Here is a 23,332-nt window from a genome sequence, read left to right on the forward strand (position 1 = left end):
GACTTTCCCAGTTTCAGGTACAACACCAAGTTGGTACAGCACTATTTTGCAGTTTAATCTCATACCGGGAAGAGAAAGAAGATCCCATGACACACACAGCAGCTGTACTTCTCCTAGTCCTGAGTTCATGCTGGAGCATGCACTGGAATAACACACACAGCAACGGGGGAATCACAACAGAATCATAGAATCACTTAGGTTGGGAAAGACCTTTAAGATCATTGAGTCCAACCATTAACTTTACATTGCAAAGTCCACCACTAAACCACGTCCTTAAGAATGAGAGTCACTTGTTATGCTACCTAGACCACAGCTAAAGGACTGCAATATGTAAGCACAGTTTAAATAGCTTTCATATAGCCAGTTTAAATAGCAGTTCAAATGGAGAGTTAAAGATACTGGCACAGAGCCCTCCCACATAGATCTTATGAGGAAAAATTAGTTTGATGCTAAATAGATTGATCAAAACTTGCTTGGCAGTGTTTACACTACATATTACTTATGTATACGTACATATTATATATATCCAAAGAGTCAATGTTTGTTTCTTGAACATGCTGCTCCCTATGTGAAGTTCAGCACAAACAAGTGATCTTAAATAAACAAATCAGTGGTACCTCAAAAGAAATAAATAATTTTAAAATTATTTTAGAATGATTTTTTGGAAAAAAAAAAAGCGGTTTCAATTCCTACTGCTGATTTTGCCGCAGTTATGGAAAATGCACTATGCACTTCCTTTTATTTGTAAGTAGTATTGGAACTAACTTTTTATTACAGTAAGAAATTAAAATCTAACCTTTGCATCCACATGGAAACCATTTGGTTGTGGTTTTTCAACACTTGCTATCAAGATAACAAGCTTAATTTTCATTTAAGTACTTAACGTATTTGCTACAACTTTCTGGTTCACAGATCTGAAAAATTATACAGGTAGCTCCACTTCAGATACTTACAATTAGTTTTCACCAATTTAAAAAATATTGCAAAACATCCACTGTATTTGTCAATGCATTACCATTACAAATAAATACCTAGCTTGGCACCTTCTCTACCACTGTTCAGCGTCCTCCAAAGCTCTGATACATTTTTTCTATCAGAGCCACTGATTACGTTATTCGTAGTCACAGCACAATGTCTGTTCTCTTCTTCAAGTCCAAACTGAACAAACATTTTCTTGTCATCTATGATTTCACTTGCTGTACCCCTGGGACTTACAGACTTAAATTGAAATTGCCAGACCATTATTATACCCACTGCTACAGAAGACGCATACCCCTTTCTGCCCTTTTCCCTTCCCAAAATCTCATTTAGTCAAAGCAGCTTCCCACTGAAGATCAAGGTGTACTTAGGATTACGTGTTTTGTGTGTCAAAGTGACAACAGCGTATTTTCTTTTTCCCATTCATAAAAAAAAATAATTAAAAAAATTGCTTATTTTGGGAAGAAAACACCTTCTAACATCGTCCAGAAGAACCGGACATACAGTGTTACATAGGAACAGTTGGGTTTTACACCTAGTTAGAAGTTCCATGATGGCAATCCAAACCTCCTGGTGCATATCAAAGCCCCTCTTTGGCCAAGAGCCATAGGACACACGCTGCAGCGAGCCACAGAAATCCTCTAGGTCTCTATTTGGTTGCAGGAAAGACATGGCTTTTCCTGTATTCTGTGATGAACTGGTGTTGTGATGCCATTTGGTTTGTTTCTACCTACAGCTTGAGATTCAACACCCATATTCAACACTACTGAGTAAAGTGCTGGCCCAGGGATCACTCAAACTGCTCATAGGCTGCATGCATACACCACCAACCTTCCTTTGAGAATGCTCTGTCCATGGGTGTTTCCAAGTTAGGTGTTGATTTATTGTTCCATACATGTGAAAGTGAGATCTGTTGTATACAAAAGCACACGGACAAACCAGATTTCTAGGCAGTACTTTGCACATGTTGGAAAAGTAGCAAGATAAAGGGTCAGTCACTGTCATTTTTGCCCACAGTAATAAGCTGTGGAAGAAGCCCCATGGTAATGAGCTGGGATGCTCACACACTGACAGGCAAATACAATGCAAGGTAGCAAATTGTTACCCAAAACAGCTATAATGCATTTCACTGGTGTGACTGATTATTCTGCTGATGTCTTTCTCACATGTCCTGCAGCAATCTCCAGAACCAAAGAGAAAGACTATATTTTGAATAATATAAACCACAGGAAAGTGGCTTATAAAGCTTTTATAAGTGTGAATTTTGCATGGTTGGAGTATTCATTAGTGACTTTGTCAGTTACAATTACACTGACTTTTTCCAAAAAGCTTTTTTTTCCACATCTTCCAAATATTCTCTTTAGATCACATACATTACAGGATGCCAATTTCAAGGAAATTTTTATGGAATTTTATTGCCAAGCACCTTTACATTACATCCCGTTCTGCTACACTGTATCTGTAGCCTCTTTAGATTGTGAGCTCCCACAAACAGTGATTGCAGGCTAAAATGTCTCACGCAGTTTGCAGTACAGCTTCTTTGCAAGTCTCCAATAGTGCAGAATGGCTCTGATCTCCTCTCTGCAGTTTTTTTTTATTTTGCTGGTCAGTCTACACTGGTATCAAATTTTCAGAGCTGTTCAGCTCTGACCTTTTCCAGCTCTTACCCCATAGTTCCACATGCACCACAGACCAGTAAATTATGCAGATACTAGGCACAGCAGGCACCATCAGCTACCCAAGCAGCGCATGGCAGTAGACAGAAATCTACCCTTACATGATCTATGTTTCAAAATCAACAGACACATTGCAAATGAGGCAGAAAACAAATAATAGATAAACCCACATTATTATAATTGTAAGCAATAATAACTATATTCACCCTTAAAGGTACCAATTTTCTAAAGATTGTGATTGACCTAGACAGGAATTTTCTCAGAGGAAGCTTTCAAACCTTTTGATTATGTTGTAATTAAGGTAGAGAGGAAGTAACTGCTGATCAGTATGAAACATGGAGACCTGAAAACACATACATCACAATGTCATATACTGGCTTTTTTTTTTGTCAGTTGCAATATGTTAATTCTACTTTTGCAGTGATCAAGCTGCCAGACATAGCATGAACAACAGAACACTGAAGTACCACTTTCCTGCTGTCTAAATTAGTGCCACTGCATCACAGCAATGTGTTAGCACAACTGTTTCTGAACAACTGCAAACAGTCTACAAGGCTATCATATTTAATTACTGTTTAGATGGTTTGTAAATATACTGTAAACAATAGCAAGGACCCATTCATAATGCAGCTATACGATTAGTTACTAATGTCAAGAAATAAACCAGGCCATGAACTCACAGAGTATCAGCTACTCCATGATAACTCTCATGTTTATGTCCTTGATTTCAAATAAAAGTGAGGAAGCATTGCCCTCTTGTTTAGACACATGCTAATAATTATGCTGCCTTTTCAATGACACTGGGTCTTGACATTCACTAAATTCATACCCTGCCTAATCCCATGATAACTTACTCATGGGTGCAAACATTGTGCTATATGTTATATAAACAAAATCACATATAGTATCTGAACTATGACCTATGCAAAAAGCTACTTTATAAATCTTTGCTACTGCACAGAAGATTACAGTAAGACTCCCTCACCTCCAAGCTGATAGTCTGGATCTACTGCCTCCTCCCCATGGAGCTGCCTGCAGAATTATGCTGGCTGCAGCACTGTGCAAAATGTCTGAGGAATTGGACTGCTCAGCCCTTTGGTTTTCATCCGTGTAAGTGATGTAAAGTAACAGACTTATCTATAAACAGTGCATGCTCAGGAACCCACACTCCTTGTTCTTTGCATTTACTGATAGCTTCTGACTAATGAACCAGCATGGAACAGCGTGGACATAAATGTCACTCTTACATGCCTCGGTTGGTCCTACAGACTTATAATAAAATCATAATCTGCCTTTACCATAAAATCTTTTAAAATTATCTCTGGTATTTCAAAGGCTCATCTCACACTGATATCAAGCACTCAATTATGCCCAGATGGATCAATCTGTAACAGAAGCTAAAATGAAACATTTGCAACCTTGTTACTCCAGAACAAAAAAGTCAATGTTGGGAAACAGGGCAAATATAACTGTCTGGACTGGGTGCTGGAGGAAGAATTTTCTATGTTTTCTTTGACAAAATGTAACCAAGTAGCATCCTGACAGCAAGGACCAAAGTAAAACCATGACAGAATTGAAAATGCTGTGCGTTAAAGTTGTATTTCCATTTTCTACTATTCTTACAGTAGTAGACAATCTCTGAGAACTTTGTACATCATTCAAATCCAGGATGCCTCTCAGCATCTTCTACATGAGAAACCAAAGCAGAGTTTAACACAAAGCTTTGTCCTTTCAGCTACTATTGCTGACCCTGCCTATCTTGTCATCTGGTATGTGTGCCTTCATCTCCCCACTGTGCACAGTGTTCAAATTGCCAGATGTCCTTATGATAAAATGATCCAGATTTTAGTGGATGACATCTACTGTATAGATTCCACAGCCATTTACCACTTCATACAGACATGGCACTCAAAACAAGCTCATTTGCCTTAAAATATCTCATTAGGAATGAGACAAATAGGAATGACAAATTTCCGACTAACGCTTATAACAGCATTTGTTTGGGACAGTTCAGTCTGTGAAGCAACACTTGAAAATAACTGTTTGCTTTCTTTCCAAACAAAATTTCTCTCTTCTGTTTCTGAAAATGCACTGGCACCTGCCATAAACGGTGAAGAAAACATGTGCAGTGTTCTGCAATACTATCTATATGGCCAATACCTATTAGTTACTACTGATCAAGCCCTGCTCACGTATGTAACGCATTTATATGAGCACATGAATACAATTAGTGTATTACTTCTTCACCATACCCTAGCACTCAACTAAAGTGAAAAATACTTTGACCTACACAGGTTTCTGCTTTCCTCATTAATGCCATTTCCACCAGCTTAATACAGACCTTTCTAATACCAGTTTGTTTCCACAGAGTTGTGTTTGCTAGTCGATTGCTAGGTCCTTCAGCCTTCTTTCCTCCCTGCCAATTAATGCTTTATTTTCTCTTACAAATCAACAGTGTACCTGACTTTTTAAGCCTTATTCTCCAGGGCTGTCCTGACCTTGAAGCAGTCAAATATATACACTCAGTGAATATATGCTCCGCACAATTACACATCTGCAAGCAGTCCTCTGCGTGTCACATTCTGGCTCAGGCTGAGTCGATGTGAAAGCTTAAGACTTACCACAGTGTGGTGGGAGTTTAATCTACCCTCATCCTTCAGTGCAAATACAGCAGGGAAGCCATAACCTCACTGCAGGAAAGATAAAACCATGCAAGGACATTTACAGCTTGGTGATGATGGAATTTAATTTTTCTTTTTCAAGAAGGACTTGGCTAAAATAGAAAGAGCGTACAGGTGTGTTGAACATGTTCAAAGCTATGTGCTCATACTCTGTTTGGACTTTTTCTCCTCATCACAGCTGTCTTGCTGATAGAGATTCAACAGGGAGTCATGACATCATCATTCATGAAGTATACACAGCTTCTTTTTTTCTTTTTTAAATAATAACAAGGACCATCTACTCCACCTTTACCCATATGGGATGAGTAACATTCTGGTTGACTGATGTAAAGAGCCCATTGATCTAAACTGAGCCAGGATATCCCACCTTGACCACTGGAACAACGGAACTAACTTTCGAGGTCAACTATCATAAGGGGAAAAGGAGGTCCAACCCTGCTGAAAAGGGGAGTCACTGTCACTTCACTAGACAGAAACCTGTCTATATTTTTGATGAACACTATGTGCCAAAGGAGAAAATAAATGTTACCATAGAGCAAACAGAACCTATGAATAGAAGAGCCAGAGGAACCTTGCCACACAGCAAGAGTTCAGGGGGTTTTGCTGCCAAGGTGGTTTTATCCCTTCAGCTTGTTCGTAGCTGAACTCTGTAGGCACTGGTACCACCACAAAGACTCAGAAGTATTTTGCAAGTCTTCTGCAAAAATTTTACAAAAGGTAAATAAAATTTGTGTTTACCACTGGCTAAAACAACCTTTGACTTAGAACCTGAACCACAAAGGCATTAGAAATGTCAAATTAAATAATTTGAAGAATTGACATTTTGGTGCCTTACCATAGCAGATTTCCCCCGTTCTTTTCCCTGCGTGGTAAGGAGGGAATAGAGAATAGAATGTGTCTCTTTTTCTTACCTCACAGATAAGATAACTATATATTTACATTACATTGCTTTACCAAAAGATCAATATAGATAAATTTTCCACCTCATCCTGTGGTATAGCACATCTTTATATATATATATATATATATATACAGACACACATACATGCACACACACATATACATATAAAAAATATTAAATGACTAAGTGATTATATGATCCATGGACACAGGTAAGCCTGCAATGGTTTTGGGTAGGATTTTGGAGTTATACGAAAACACAGTCCATAATAAAAATTGTTATCTAAACTTTCCCAACTCTGCAAAAGGTTCGATCAGATTTTGACCTTTCTTCATATTTACTGTGTATTTAGTTTGTACGGGTGGCTATTTCTTAAGAATTTTAGACTTCTGAAGTATAATTTTCTTGGTTTTGCATTACCTAAAGCTACACAATTTTCACGCAAGAAGCACAGCCGTCCTATTTTATGAGCCATGGGACTTTCAGTTAATATTAGCTAACAGACAGAAGCGTGAATATTCAGATATGCTTTGTTACACATACACATGTCGAACAACATGATAGTCTAGATGAGAGGCACGTATTGCTATTTTGATCGCTCCCTGCAGGCTGCTGCGCAGAAAAGTTGTGATGATTGCTTTTATCAAACGTGGGTGTCTATGCTTGTTTGCATGTGTCTTTGTGGGACTGTGTTTATTATACGTTAATACACACACACAAACACATATATCTACATGAAAAAATAATTTGCTGTCTAGCACAATGATACGTCACATTTCCTGTATATTTGCTTACAATAGAGTTATTGGCATGAGACTGGAGAGAAAAGTGCACTACCTGTGTGCGCAGCTTACATACTGGTTCAAATATTAGCTGCATGCTAGGGCAGTGAAAATAGAATAAGAATCAGGGAAAGGGAAAAGGAAACATCTTTCATCTCCCCTCTCAATTTGTTCACTATAAAGCTGCTGGGCCTTTTATTGTTCCACATGAAAAGCAGTAGTAGAAGAATAATGCTCCTATAAAACATGATTTTCTCATTATTTCTTCACATTTTTTGATACAGCCAAGTAGGTATTCTCACAAAGGGCTAGAAATATCTAATCCCTAATAGCTAATATTTTTAAGTTACCTTTGATACCAGGACACGTTCATTGCATTTCACTAAGCAAAATGATGAAGCACTTCTATGCTCAACTTAGCCTTGGTTCTATTTGTAACCATTTCTGCTTTCTAGAGATCACAAAACTTTCATTGAATATATCCAAACTTGATATGTAGAAACGTATTTTTCCCTGTTTTCCAAAACTGACTTTTTTTTTTTTTTTCTGGCTGCATTCTCCATTCCCCTTTTCTGAGATGGAGAAAACTGCTTTCATATTGAGAATTACTTTTGAAACTAGAGAACATACATTTAATGCTTATCTTCTCCTCCAACTTAATCTATATTTAAGTGGTGTGGGCACCTAGAAATTAATAATCGAAAATCAAAATTAGTTCAGCAGAATACCTTCAGAGAAACTAATAACTTAATTTTTAATTGAATTATTTAGGTGGAAAGGCAAAAACCATACATTTTACAATGCTAGCTGGAGAAATCCAAAAGGAAATCAAATGGGTAGCAGAAGCTTAGGAGGAATACAGTTTTATCTTTTAGGTAACTAATTCTTATGTGAAGTAAAATATTACATTGGTCATGTTCACCGTGACTCTGATAAAAGTGACTCAGTTCTTGTATCAAAAATAAAACAGCAGAAAGTTTTTGGAAGTACGCTAGTAAATGGGTTTCATATCACTTCATAACAGAATCTAATAATTTAGCACATTTCATCTAACATGAATAAAATACTGGAATGCACAGCCTCGCAAAAATCATACACAATCTAGTTGTTGGTCAAAAGTTGCTATTAAAAGAGCCTTTTTGTATGCATTTTTCTGTAAATATTTTCACTTTTTCATTCAAATCCTCAGCTTCTGATGCAGTAAGTTTCCCAGCTGGAATCTAGAAATGTAATAAAAAATATTTGGAAGATAAAATTAAAAAGCTCACATACCCTCCTTAATTTCTCATTGCCTTCTGGAAGACATGACTTCAGCATTTGCTAGAATTATGGTCAAATCCCTTAAAGACTCAACTAGGTGAGCAATGCTCAACTGTTCAGGTTCCTTTTCTTCATAGAAACATCCTCAGCAAGACTAAGGATCTCCAAATATGCTGTGAAATACAGAAGTTCTGAAAGGAGCCCCTCATATATTTTAAATAAGAAATCATACCTGAGGTTAATGTCACATTAAAATGTTCTTGTTTATTTCTGGTTTTCAGAATAAATTCAAGCAGACATTTTCCTCTCAGTTTTACTGCCATTTGCCTCATTACCATCATGATTAAAAGGAAAGATGAAATAAAGCCTTGACATTTCCATATGTGATTTTAAGTTACTCATAAAAAATACAGCAATTCAAAAGAGCAAAAGACTTTGAAAATCAAAACAGCAGATTAAATATATTTATTTAGGACTTACTACATTAGCATTAATTAAGCTTCTACTTGGCTCATGAACCCTGAAAGATCTTTTCTTCTTCATTTGCAAATGGAAGTGTTTTTGCCAGGAGGGGGTGCCAAGTATCCACAGCATTAATTATGCAAAAAGGAAACACGTGGCAAATATTTTACAGAAATGATAGTTACCAGTTTTTATAGTAGTTGTACTTTGACCCTTGATAGAGCAAATAGTAAATGAAGCTTTCAGCAACTAATGGCTGTTAAAGCCTCTGTTGAGTAAGGTGTGTGTCTAGCACAGTCCTGCTAATTTCTCATTTACTAAAATTACTCTTGTGCTTATCTGGGTACTTGGCAAATGTTATAACATCAAAGAACTTTCCTGCTGCAGTATGTTTATTATCTCAAACAGTATTTGAAAGCCACAGAAAAATGCTAAAATTTTGAAAAGAAGGCAATACTAAGGAAATGTCATGTTAATACAGCAATTCAACAGTCTGATAGATATTTGCATTTTTGTGGGGCAATAGGGAAGGCAAAAATGAACCTCCAAACAAGACAACCAGGATAATGGCTACTGATCACAAAGCAGAGGGATAGGGAGTTCTTGAACTGATACATTTATTAATAGCAATTACAGCAGATTTTGTTCATTTTGTTTCTGGGTTTCTGTTTGTATGCTTGGTTTTGGGTAGTTTTAATATAAGGCGAGGTCCTTTTTCACTAGATTTCCCCCCGCCCCCATTATTTTTGTAAAAGCTTCAGCTTCAAAATCCTATTATCTGCAGTAACCTGTTCCATTTTTTGGAACAAGAGGGCAATTTCTTATTTTCTAATACTTAAAATATTTTCTGCAAATAGATGAGACCATCCAGAATCCACAATTCAGCTACAGTCATCAAATTGTTCTTTGCGTACACAGGATAATAGGTAATTCTACACAATGATGACCTAAATTACATTAAAGTGTAGTAAAAGCTCATCTTCAGTCCTACTATTTGATAATGCTATGTTTTTTGAAGAGCATCAAATTTTGACAAAAACAGCCATCAAGCTTCTACAAAATCATCTTTTTAGTATTCTGGATAGCTTTATATTTTCTTGATTTCTTCTTTGTTAAATTATGTATTTATTTATGCATAGACATTCACACATAAGTCAATTGATCATTATTTATGCTGATCCATCCAAACATATAACTCAAGCTACCTTCAAAACCACTTAATATATCAAAAGAAAAATGAGGTGAATGCAAGAAATAACATAAAATACCTATTACAAATGCAAAGGCAAAGTGACCAGCATGGATATATGTTCATAGAACAAAGTGAAAATAAAGTACTTAATACAAAATAAACAACATGTTACCACCCAGGAAGAAGAAACTTTGTGTAAAACTTATAAGAAAAAGCTATGTCAAACTGAACAACATGTAACCACACTTTACTGGAAGCTACCTGAAGTAATCCATCCAAGAACTAATCAGAAGAACTAACCATACCACAAGAAGCACTGCAGGTAACACTGCACCTTTCACAGCAAACTCTGCTTACACTGGGGACCAGAGGTCAGCTTTTATATTCAGGCTTCTGCTACGATACATCTCCATAGACAGATCCAGACAGAAAGGGATATCTCCTGTCTCAGATACAAGCCAGGTCCAGAACAGAAACATGCAAACCTTTGCTATAAACTACTGGAAAACACAAGGTAAAGTAGAGAGAACACTGGACAAAAACTGGGTTTTTCAGCAACAGAGGCCCTTTAAACCCCTCCAAAGATTCTTTCTCCTGAGTAAAAGCATGACATTTAACTTTACTAGGGACATTAACAAAGTTGAGTAATGTTATCTTCACTGAAGTATGAATTATGCCAATGTTTTCAAATGTGGATTAAGTATCCCATACCATTCCTACCAGGTATGGGATAATTCTTTCTCAGACATACTGAATGAGGTCTCTAATCAAGTAAACTGGAAGCAGAAAAATGTTGATGAAACCAATTAGGCATCTAGTTGTGGTGGGTTTTTTATACTGGAATACTTATGGAAATAAGCTGGAAATACTTAATGCTGTGGTAATGGATTCTACAGAGGTGAGGCAAAGAGATAATCAACTGATCTCTTCCAAAATTTTAATCAAATATGAGAAATATTTAGCAAATACATAAACAGCTCCCTAACATATGAAGACACACAGAATGGTGCGTTATATCTGGCACAGTTTTAACACAGTTAAAAGATAGCAATTTAAAGAGTGTGACCTTGAAAACAGTTCTCATAAATAACAGTGATGTGACCTTAAAACACATTAATTCATTAGATAAAAGTTTCTTCTCCACAATAGCAAACATTTTCAATTTCACTACCAAAATGTCACGACTCAAACAGCAGACGTTTCTCTGAGCTTTTCTCTTAATCTTCACAAAACCCTCTACTCTAGGTAAATAACAAGAAACAGAAATAACTTGCAACCACCATGGTAGCTTCAAAGCAATGGTACTATGGTCCAGTCATCTGATATCTGACATAAACCTAACTCTGCTGTTCCTCACTAGCCACATGTGGCCTACCACCCCATTAGCGAGCCCTAGAAATTATTCATAGCAGTCGACAACTTAGACTGATGTGTGATTTTCACAAGGATGTAAAGCATTACTGTATACTTGATTTCACTGCAGACACATTCCCTCCTCGAAGTTCCAGGCTGCATACAAATTGTCCTGCTCAAGTGTTTAATTTCTATTATTTTTCTTTTCATCTTCTTATATCATCTATTTGAAACTCTTGACAATTCTCCCTCATCTGAGGAACTCGAATTAAGATTCCTGTGTAGGCTACACCGCTACTTAGGTCTTCTGCAGAACTAAGGATTGGGGAGTATCTTATACACTCCAGTCTATCTACTGAAAATAGTTTGTCCAAGTTAATGGATTTAACCCAGGACATTCCAAACAGTTATAGCATAAAGTTAGGCTCTTTAGCTCAGTCAGATGTACCTGTGCCTTGTGTTTCACATCTTGTGCTAATTTTGCTGACCAGTCATGGCCACGGTATTGCTGTCCTGTTCTGCACTGCACCTGGAAGGGCGCTAGTCCTCTTCCCTTTAGCGAGCTACACAGTCCTGGTTTATGTGATAGCCACAGGGTACGTGTCATGGGTTGTTCTAGACGAAATTTATCTAGATAAAGTTAACTTGTTCCCTGCTTGTTCTTCAGTTGTAATGAATAACTCTTGGAGATTACTCAGGTTACCATAACTTGATTATTTTGTTTAGAGTATATCTTCCACTGATTGTTTGGTTTATTATGAATTATTACTATGTCCTTATTATATGGAAGACATATAAGTATTGTTTAGGAGGGGACTTTGGTAAACCAATCCTAGTGTGTTTGGTAACACAGATCTGTGAGACTGCACCTTTGTTTGAACCCAGACAGGTGCTACCCGGAGCTCCCGCTGACAGATTCATACACCTTAGACCTCTCCCTATATGACTTGCTGTCTACCCAGCCTCACTGCTGGCTGCTTCCTGCACTACCTTTATTCAAAACTCACCGATGAAGTGTTTGTTCAGTGACAAATTCTATAACTGAGAATCACGGCAATTCATCCTCAGTCGCACGTCGTTCCTCTGCCTAACCTGTTCTGCTGGAATGATCTCTACTGGCCTGTTTCTGCTAGAGGCAGCTGTTCCTTTGGGCAGCAACAGCCATTATTCACAACAGCCTTTATTCATTTGTGCTGCTTCTACATTTCTGGCTTGCTGTTGAAGTGGGACAGTAATGTGGCAAGGCACTTCTGCCACTTTAAACCCTCCTTTTACCACATAAACAGCTTCAGGAGGACATCCTCCTTGGCAGTTCTTATGGAAGTGGCTTCAGCACGCTGTCATTGCAGGGGTACATCTGTATGACAACACTCAGTATCATTCAGAGTGCACAGAAGATTTTCTGTTTTAATCAAAGTTATTATTTCCTAATTCTGCAGAACATATGGCACCATAAAGCCCTGCAGTAGAGCAGACATTTTTTAAAGCATGACATTAACTTTACTAGGGACATTAACAAAGTTGAGTAATGTTATCTTCACTGAAGTATGAATTATGCCCATGTTTTCAAATCTGGATGATTAAGGTTATATCTAAAATGACCACCTATTTTTTTGGAGTTCTGAGACTTAATAGCAGTCCACCTGTGCCCATATCTGTAAGTACTCGTACATATTTCCAGAATGGCAATCTAAGCAAAAAAGATAGCATTATTCTGATTTACTGTTTTCCTGAAGATTATAATTGCTAAGTCTGCCCCTGTTCTTAAGATACATCTCAGAAAAACAAAAAAAAATCATTTCTCAGTAATCACCACATGTGATTTTAGTTGTATTTGAGATTACTAATCAGAGGTATAGCACAGACAAATCAGAAGAACTGAAATTTAATTTAAAATACTTTTAAATTCTGTTCAGTTTTGCAAATGCATCACCCTTCTGCTACAACCTACATAGGTTGCCATGTTCCGTAATACTGCCTGGTAAATAACCTACATATTTGTCAACATAAATCCTGTCACCATACTCTCATTATAAATAAATTAATGTGGTTAATTATTAAAACATACTAAGCATGTTCCAATTTCTTTTTCCTTCCTGCTTCCACCTGCTTAATGCAATACATTCTAACCAGAAACATTTTTTACAGTCCCACCATCTTGATGAATGCTATACGCAACAGGGCATATTCTCCAGACATTCAACTTAGAGCTTCTCTGCATGAACAAGTCAGACATTCATAGAGGTTTAGGGATCATACCTTGTGGGCATTAGTGAGCTTATTAGAACATTGTAACAAGGATTATTTGAATTTCTTGTTCAGAGTTGGAGCTTTTATAAGTCTCTCTTCTTCAACTAGCAACACAAGTCAGTTTAAAAGCACTGCTGTTCTAAAACAATTTTTTTTCTTCTCATATTGAGGTCAGTTATGATGATAATGGATGATTTATGTTCATAAAAAAATGTAAAACTTTTGGTAGAAAACAATATATGAAACACAGCATTTCTGGTTTCATTATTATGAATTCAGCATAGCACAACTGACCTTGGCAGCAATTTTCATACTGAAATGAAAACACTATTTTTCATTGAATCCATCACATTCATTTTTGGGTGTTAAGCTTTTACCCACAGTTTTCATTGATCTTGTACTTGAAAACTTCTCTACACCTTCAGATTTCCTTCCCTCATAGTAGTAGCCACAAAAATGGTTATTCTGAAAATTACCTGAGTGCATATTTGCATGAAGATGTGATTCTTTCAATAACTGTACAATTAAAGATGTGCTTCTTCCAATGATTGTACAAATTGCTTATTTGGATTAGACTAGAAAGGCATGATTACATGTCTTTAATAAAAATGAATAAATAAATAGATCCTCTAAAAGCTATAGCAGGACCATACTAGCATCATGCAGAAATATATAACAAAAATTATCCTCAGGCTTTTAATTTATTTTTTTTTTTAAACTTCAGTCTGTCTGGAGTATTAATACATTATTAAACTATAGCATTTTTAATGACTGTGCTTACCAGTTGCTGTCCTTGGACGCCCCAGGCTGCATACTGTAAAACTGAATCCTCTACTTCTGGAGGGTTTAACTCCCAAACTTCCCTTGAAAAAACGCAAAAATTTTTACTTGAACACGCTGCCATCACCTTATGTATAGAACCACCAACAATAACATCATATTGAAAAAACAATGTGACCTACCTTGTGTGTATGTTATAAATCACATACGAAGCTGTATAAGAATAATGAAAAACCTGTAACAAAAAAAAAGAAAACATGAGAATTACAAAAACAAATACTGGATTAAACAGACTACCATTATGAGAGTCACAGTCTTTCAATCCCTGTAAACACCAATATCTTTATTACCGAAAGAAAGATTTTACTGAATTAATTATAACCAATAGACTTGAGCCAGAGTTTGAATGCTGTATGAAGGACACAAAGTGAGCTATTAATTTAACCAGCCACTTAACCTGTACAACTGCACAGAAAGGGTCCCAATCAGAAAAATCTGTGCTCCTGTTAACAAAAGTATTTAAAAAAAAAAAAACAACAAACAAAAACCCCAACCCCAAGAACATACATTAGGAAAATAAATCACTTTTACCTATATTTCTTCATCAAGTTATGGTCAAAACAACTGTACAGGCGTCACAGTTTTTTACTTGAAGTGCAGACAGACACGGGGTTGTATTATATTCTCCTGACCACCTGCTAGGTATAGCCTGAACAACTTTTGGGCTATGGCTCATGGAACAGAATAGAAAACCTGAGCGCTTGCTGGGGCTCTGTTTGGTGTGGCTTTCCTTAGGTATGTTTCAGTCTCATTTTGTTTGACTGACTTTGAAATCTGGGGAAAGTTTATTTTTCATATGTAACATTTTGGGTAAAACAAAGAGCTATTTGTCAGTAAGCCTTCCTAATTCATCAGGAAGTTACCAGCAACTTCTGGTCTCAGAAACCCCAGGATTGTCTGGATAGAACAGAAAAGCAATTGTAATGTACAGTCTTATGTTGCTGTCTTTACTCGTTGAAAATTTTATTGAAGTCAACTGAAATGAATGAAATTGTCATTTAGGTGCAAAATATCAGGGCCTAATGTACCCAAAGGGTTCATGGTGGGGAACAGCATGGCAGAGTGTATAATGTGATGTCCCACCACACCAAACTGATAAATCAAAGCAAACTGTTACATGTTTTCTCTAAAGTCGAACATTTTCCTATACATCTATGTGAATAACTGACATTTTACTGTCTTCCAGGCTCAGGGGATTGATTTTAACTGAGCTCATTTCTTTACCACTATGTCTCACATTATGAAAATAGCATAATTCCATAGTATTAATTAGTTTTATTACAAATTTAAATTACCTGATGGTCTTGGAATATAAAATATGTTTGTGACTAATTATTACTCATAAAATAAACTCTTCTTTTTAATGTAAACTACTGACAGAGATAAATGTAAGGTGACATCCACTAGACCTACTGTAGCTTCAGGTCTACAAAATGATAGTATTTCTGCCTGGCACATGAAGGACTTCTGGACAGTGTCAGGCTGGTTCCAGTTAGATGGAAACAGATACAGCTGTACAACTGAAACCTTGATATAGATATATGTGTCGGGAACTCTTTAGTTTGTATTATCTGCACCATGTAACTTTCAGTATTGCCTCTGAAGAGACAAAGGAGGAACACATATGAAAAGAGACATTGGAATTTGCCACTATCACATCAGAATGGTTTCAGAGGTTGTTATTTTGTCTAGAGGCTATTCAGTAACAGAACTATCTGAAACATTTTTCTGCTGATCCTGTTTCCATTATTAGTTCCCCATACACACCCCAAGAATTTAGCATGTCCTAAATCCTTGCTGGATGATGCTGCAAGAAACTCACAAAGGTCTGTAAGATTAGGAACTTGTACTTTGTGCAACACTTGAATTTCCCTTCTGGACACTTCCATTTTCCAAGTCTATGATGATTAACATTGAAAGTGTCACTTCAGTAAGGAGAATCACACATATATGAAATAGAAAAAAAAATAATAATATTATGATTGTTGTAGGAGGTTGAAAGGCACGAAGAAGAATATTTAAGTAAATTGATTGATTTTCTCTAAATAACTATGAAAAACATATCTACTACCATGTCTCTATATTATACATACATATACATCTAATTATATATATAGTAGAAGGAGACTGCTTGCTTACATGTCACAAGTTCAGTGGTGTTTCTTGGAAAAATAAACTTGGTAATGACATGCCTGAGGGCCTATCAAGATAGAGTTATTCAAGTACTGCTGGTAAGACAATAAGACAAACCATTAGCTTCAAAGTTCCTGCTTTCTTTTATAAATCTTACATTGTTTAGAGGTAAGAGATAGCAGCTCAAAGGGCCATAAATGGTTAAATCATGGTGGTTTCTGCACAGGGCATCCATCGTCAGAGGTTATGCAGAGGGGCCCTTGTCAGCAGCTGTTACAGGGGACAGTCTCATATAGGCACTTACAGTGAAGAGGAATGGGTCTCTTGCGCTTCCAGAAAAAGAGAAAAGTACATCACAGAAAACATGTGGAGGGCTGACAAGTATTTACAATAGAAGTATTTTAAAAGTATATTATTAGACAGACTGTATTTTAATAAGACATGCTAAACTGATAAGTCGTTTTGACAGCTTTAACAGAAAATATGTTATAAGAAGAACACTACTTCATATTTCATGTGTAAACTCTCCTCTTGCCTTATGGTAAAATTTCTATCTACATGTTTACGTAAAGGTATTAATATCTTTGTGTTACAAGTATTAATACCTTTAAAATTCATCCTGTTTGCAATAGCCACATATGGAAACACAATCATTATCAAAATAAATAAAAAAAAAAAAACAACCAAAAAAAAACCTGAAAAAAAGAGGATGTAGAAAATCTTTCCCTTTCAAGTCTGGCTTATATAGTAAGTTCCTAAGAAGCTCTTGTAGTTTTGTATATAGGCTTAATCTGTTTGGCTTCCTTTTGCCTAGAGCCTTGTCAGTAGCTAGGACCACACATCTCCTCATCCCTAACATACCACATCTGACATCACAAAAAAATGGCTTTTTAGATCAAGCAGACAGCAAACCTCCCCTTCAATATAATTTATTTATTTTTTTTCTTTTGCCATGGAATGCGATAGGTAACAACTGTTGCATATCATCTATTTCTTCTCAATTCATTCTTTCATCGATTTATAAACTGAAGACAGACGTCCCTGTGATGTTGTTCAACATTGGAAAAGTTAGCTGCATTTGTGTATGAAGAAAATAAAATTACAGAACTATATTACAAAGGACCTAAAAGAAAAAGGTGAAAAAAGTATTTAAAGACAAATTGCTCCAGTCAAAACTTATTGAAATAACAATTTATTATTCAGTCAACAGCCAACAATAAAAAACCCACACTTATCAATCACGATCTGAACTTTTAGATGACATACTGCTTTGAGTCTTGCATGTCCTTTCTTTTCTACCTTTCAAGGAATGTCTTTGTCTTTCTAAGGTTTCTAAAAATAAGTACTGTCATGGAACTCAATGCATAGCCCACAAGATGCAGGAAAACAATGTGCCCTATACACTTAGCCAAATACACTCAGCTAATTCTGTACTATACTCCAGGAAATAATCAGTTTGCTGTCCTTGGGCAATTTGTGAAACACCCCTCAGCAGAACACTGTTTGTGCTAAAGAGCTACCAAGAAAACCTCACCAGCAGTATTTCTAAAGGATATTGAGGGCTCTCAGCTCCAGGGGAACGGAGGAAAGCTGAGGACATTAGAACCTTGCAGTGTTATAAGCACAAAATGCTTGGGCATGCCAAAGATCTTGACACATCCTTTATATTATTTCCTACATTACAAACCAATTATAATAATATTCCTATATTATAAACCAATTATATTCTTTCACTTTCACTTTCCCCTTTCAGGTTCAAAAAAAGACTTCTCACAGGGCATAACAGCACTCAGTCTGAGCAAGAATGATAAAAAGTGACAGTATATGAAATACACTGAAAATTGCAGCATCTGTAGTAATACTTTCAGTTATTCCAAAATATACCAGCCAAATGGGTATATCTCTCTCACACAATATTCCTATGGTAGATATCTATTTATTCGTACTGTACCTAGCAAATAAGAAAAAAAAAAAATTAAAAGCTATGCCATTCCTATTAATTAAAACAAGATAATGAGCAGAGCATCACTAAATAACTGAAACTGCAGAATATGCCATCATGCCCATCCCACTTATCTCAAAACACACACATTGACTTGGAAAGAGAGGCAGTTTCTCAAATCAGGTTCAAGATCATACAGACCTTTATGATCCATCAGTGAGGTATCGGAACTTTTATGGGTTAATTTACACTTCTGATCTCATGGAAAACAAAATCTAGTATTTTAAGAGATTACTATTCTGAATGTGGGAAGTTTTAACTGCTGCAGTATATGGATGCCCCCCCAAATAATATTATTCATAAAAAGAGAAAGATCAAGAAACTGCTTTTATTGCTTCACTGGCGTAAGTCAGTTATTAGGCAGCTCAGAGCTAAGAGAACCTGACCTGGAAAAGGTTTTGTGTGCCTGAAAGCTTTTTTCCCAGCTACATCAGTTGCTCTAATAAAAGATACTACCTTTTCCCACAAATCTTGGCTCAAATATCTCTTCAGGCCATCACATCTATAAACAACGTTACTGAGAAACAAACATTCCTGAATGCAGGTGAAAAAAAGGACTACCTGAAAGTAAAAATGAACCTTCGTAATTAATAACCTGTTTTACAGTATATATCACAAAATGCATGTGGAACTGAGAAATCAAGGGAAAGGAAACAGGAATACATCTTGACAAGGACATTCGCTTCTTCATTCATCCATGGCTGTTCTCACTTTTTAAGATCTTTCATAATACATTAGTGAAATGGTTTGGAAAGTTTTCAAACTGGCTCAGTGAGTGCCAGACAGAGCAACTACTGCCTGGCATACACAGTTTGAAGAACCGCAACATGAGTAGGATTTTGCCTTCATCCTCTTTTCTACAATGGAATTAAGGATTTGAAGAATTACTGAAAAATCTACTTATGCTCAAAACTGAACCAAAAGACTTTGCCATGGTAAAGCGATTACAAGGCCAGGATAAATGTTAACCAATATTTTATTCACCATTCATGCAAGGAAGTGCTCCCACACAATGGCACACAGAACCTCAATTCACAGTTCCAAGATCAAACCTTCAATAACCCTTCACTAAAAACTCAAAAACTCAATTTAGGAAAAGAAATGCAAACATGTATTGCTTCCTCTTCTGCCTTTGGGATAAAAGTATAGTGGGAGAAAAATGGAGCCTGCAGAACATGCCATGAACTACAATAATAAGGCAGCACCAGACTCAGAGCGGAGAGAATGTGAGGGGAGGATAACGAAATACAGATGCACAGGATCGTTACCAAGGCCTTTTGAAGGCATTACTGAAATTAATGCACTACACTTACGACACAGTCACATCAGAAGCAAGTGACATAGCAGACAATGTGAGACCATGTTGACGACTTTGGGTGAGTCGATCCCACAGACCCACGCAACCCATCTAACTCCACACAACTTAACCCCATTTAACCGGGAGTGCAATGAAGTGCAACGCTCAGCTAGTTGTGCATGGGCTCACGATGCAGGGCTTTGGCACAGCTTCTCAAGCACAACACTAATGATCCAGCCACAGCATTTTCAGAGGGCAATTAGTACCCGCACACAGTGCGACAACATACAAATTAAAACTAAAAGGAGGCCGGATGGCTCAATAACATACTCCGTTGTATCAAAGAGATCTGACTTTTGTTACTCAATTTTCAGCTAGCATGAAATGAGCCAAACAAAATATTGTATCATGTACTTTCAGTAAGTCGTTACTGTATATTCAAATTCACTCTCTATAAAAAATTGCAGCCTATACAAATGATACAAAATTATACAACATATTGTTTTGTATAGTCTATATATATTAGCTATATACATTATGTAAATTATTATCAAAATATATTGTTTTGTATAGTATATATATTAGCTATATAAATTATGTAAATTATTATCAAAATATATTGTTTTGCATAGTATATATATTAGCTATATAAATTATGTAAATTATTATCTAAATTCTTTGTCCTCTAGCCAGTGATATTTTACTCTCAGTTTTGCTCGGTGTACACTAGTGTAATTCAGAGTCCCAGCAATGAAAATGAGAAAAAGACTTTGAGCAGGTCATTAATGTCATATACAAACTTTATTCCGCTACATATTTGGAGAACACCAAAGTATTTCTGGCCAGATTTCATCCTTTGTGGTAGTCTGCTGAAAGCAAATGAGTTACACTGGGAGGGTGTTAGTCTTTGCCTTATGCCATCAGGATTTCAAGCAGCAACTTCTTGCTCTCAAAAACACCCAGATCAAGATTCAAATAACAAACTTGTATTCCTCATTTTCTTTTTATGAGCATTAACACATGTGACTTTGCTAGGACTGCAGTGCAAAGAGAATGGAATCAGTATCTAAAGTGCTGAGCCACAACTTTCACAAAACAATAAAAATGATATATTCTTTCCTTCCCTTTGTATTATGTGTGTGGTACTCTTGTTAGTAAAAGTTGTGATGGAGTTAAGATGAAATTAGTAGCAGCATGATTACTGCCAAAGGCAAAGTACAGCTGCTGGATGAATCCTCCATCTATTTTGCAATTTAAGTGCTAAATAAATTAATAAAGTAATCAATAACATTATTAGGTGAAATCCACCTTTCTATAAAACTTCTTTATCATTCACTTCATATGTTCCCCATTTGCCTGTTCAGTCAGACTCCATGTGTTCTCCAGCATAGGAACTGCTTCTAAAGGGGATTAAAGAACTAAATACAGCATGGTTGTGCTTGGGTTTCATGTAACGCGCTGCCTGAGTGTGTGAAAAGCGATTAGAGAGCTCTGCAGCATTAACTGCCAAGCCACAGGCACACGAAAGCACCATGTAACACTCATACTACAAATGAAGAGTTTGAAACACCCTATATCCATAAGGGACTGACACTGCATATTTATGAAAATAACATCAGTTAAAGATTGGAATTATGCTGGTTTCATGCCATGGCAACAAAAAGAGTGACACTGCGTAGTGATACCAAAGCTCAGCTCACTTAGGGGTATACACCAGAAATGGTTCACGCCGTCTTTCAGTAAAGCAGCACCTTTTGTTCTTGGGAGGCGCAGGGTTTGGCTGTCCTTTTCCTGGTCCTAGATTCAGCAGGAATTTAATCACATGAGTTAATGACTGGGTGATATAATTTAACTCCTTCATGAACTGTGGATTTGCACCAGCTTACCATAATGTAAAATTGAAGTTAATTTCATATTAATTTATAGTTCATGCAGCTAGAAAGGACTGCTACGATCACTGTGCCTGACCTCCTACATCTGAAACAAAATTTATGGGACCTCTCATTTTAAATAGTATGATACCCAAACAAAGATTCCCAACCTCTTCTTCAATGGGATTCAGAGTAATCCTGAAAACAACCAGCCAAAGAGTCTATAATAATGAGATGATTATTTTCCACACATCTTTGAATCCTGTTGTTTCTGCCTAGTTCTGCAAGCAAAAAACTAGAGGTAAATTTTACCATTATTCATGTCTAAATCTCTCTATATTTTTTGTATATATATATAGGTAGGATACCTTATTTCTGAAAGCTCTATATCTAATTGCAAATAGTTAATCTAAGATAGCTTGATGCGCTTGAGTTAAATTACAAGGTTATAACTTTGCAAAGCATTGTATTTATTTGTTTCAGTCAACATCAATTACTTGTCGTGATTGATAAGAAACACTGTGTATCATTGGTAATAATTTATGGTTAGTGTTAATACTTTGGGCTATGAAATATTGCCAGCCATAACAACTATATGCTGCCAAACAAAAATAAATAAAGGCAAGACATTTCTCGACATGCAATTTATCTGTAAGAGAAAAGTCTGTCAAGGAAGCCTAAACAAAAAAGCACCTCTAGAAAATCTGCTAAAGCTTCAATTGTTCCACATATAATTCTTTAGCAAGATTAATTATCTCAAGAAAAAGACGTCCACCATAGAATGTTAATTAATTCACAATCAATTAAACTTAGTTCGTCTAACCAACAGTAATGGGATACAAACCACAGTTCTGAATAACTGCAGAAACTTCTTTTTCTTCTCCTACATCAAGAGCTGAGATAGACCACCCTATATTTGGATACGCAACTCAATCATTTTTGAATATATAATAACTTCAGATGAGTGAATTATTCAAAAAAGAATGTTCTGCATTGCTACTTCTGAAAGCCTCATATATCACTGTCATTTGAAATTCTATTAGTTACACTATCACGTAAAATACGTTTCTGAGTCTTGTATGAGATGACTTATGACAAAAATTTATATGAATTTTTTCTGGCTTATTCACCTTCAGCATTAAAAACCAGGTATGATTTCACTGAGATGATTGTTACATGACAGCAAAACTAGTAAGTCTCAAGCCTCAAGCGTAACGTGTGCATTTTTTATATTGATACACGTGTACCTGCACATCATTTTCAAGTGTATGCTCACACTCATATTAAGTATGATTAAAATTTTGACTTCACGGATATTTTGGGATTTATAGAAACTTGTCCTTTCCTGAACTGATTTGCAAGCAGCTTCACAACATGCGTGCATATTTTGATCTGGACTAGTGTAAGGAGAAACAGAAGATACCAATGCTGACAACACAACCAGAACTTTATCTCCATAGAAATATGAGGCTGATGAAGGCGCTTGCTTCGGTCACTGCAGCTAAGGATACTAAATCTTTCTTAGAAAAATATGTAGTTAAGTACTTCAATACTGCCTGATACTTTAAACAGCCTTATCTCTTTACATGTAGAATCCTCCCAGTACAACCTGAATCCCGTATGAGAGGCATCCTTTATGGGAAACTTGGACTGA

The 23,332-nt window shown here is 36.3% G+C and overlaps 1 protein-coding gene across 3 annotated transcripts in view; it reads right to left on the minus strand.

The window, feature by feature from the left end:
• Positions 1-23,332, minus strand: part of DPP10 (dipeptidyl peptidase like 10) — a 548,469-nt gene that overhangs the window by 63,276 nt on the left and 461,861 nt on the right. For all 3 annotated transcript variants that reach the window (XM_056350156.1, XM_056350155.1, XM_056350157.1), the window contains exons 6-7: positions 14,498-14,550; positions 14,317-14,398 (exon numbers count right to left, since the gene is read on the minus strand). In XM_056350156.1, coding sequence (XP_056206131.1) covers positions 14,317-14,398; positions 14,498-14,550 — 135 coding nt within the window. The remainder of the gene's footprint in view (positions 1-14,316; positions 14,399-14,497; positions 14,551-23,332) is intronic.

This window comes from Falco biarmicus, chromosome 8 (genome assembly GCF_023638135.1).
Source record: "Falco biarmicus isolate bFalBia1 chromosome 8, bFalBia1.pri, whole genome shotgun sequence".
NCBI classification, from domain to species: domain Eukaryota; kingdom Metazoa; phylum Chordata; class Aves; order Falconiformes; family Falconidae; genus Falco; species Falco biarmicus.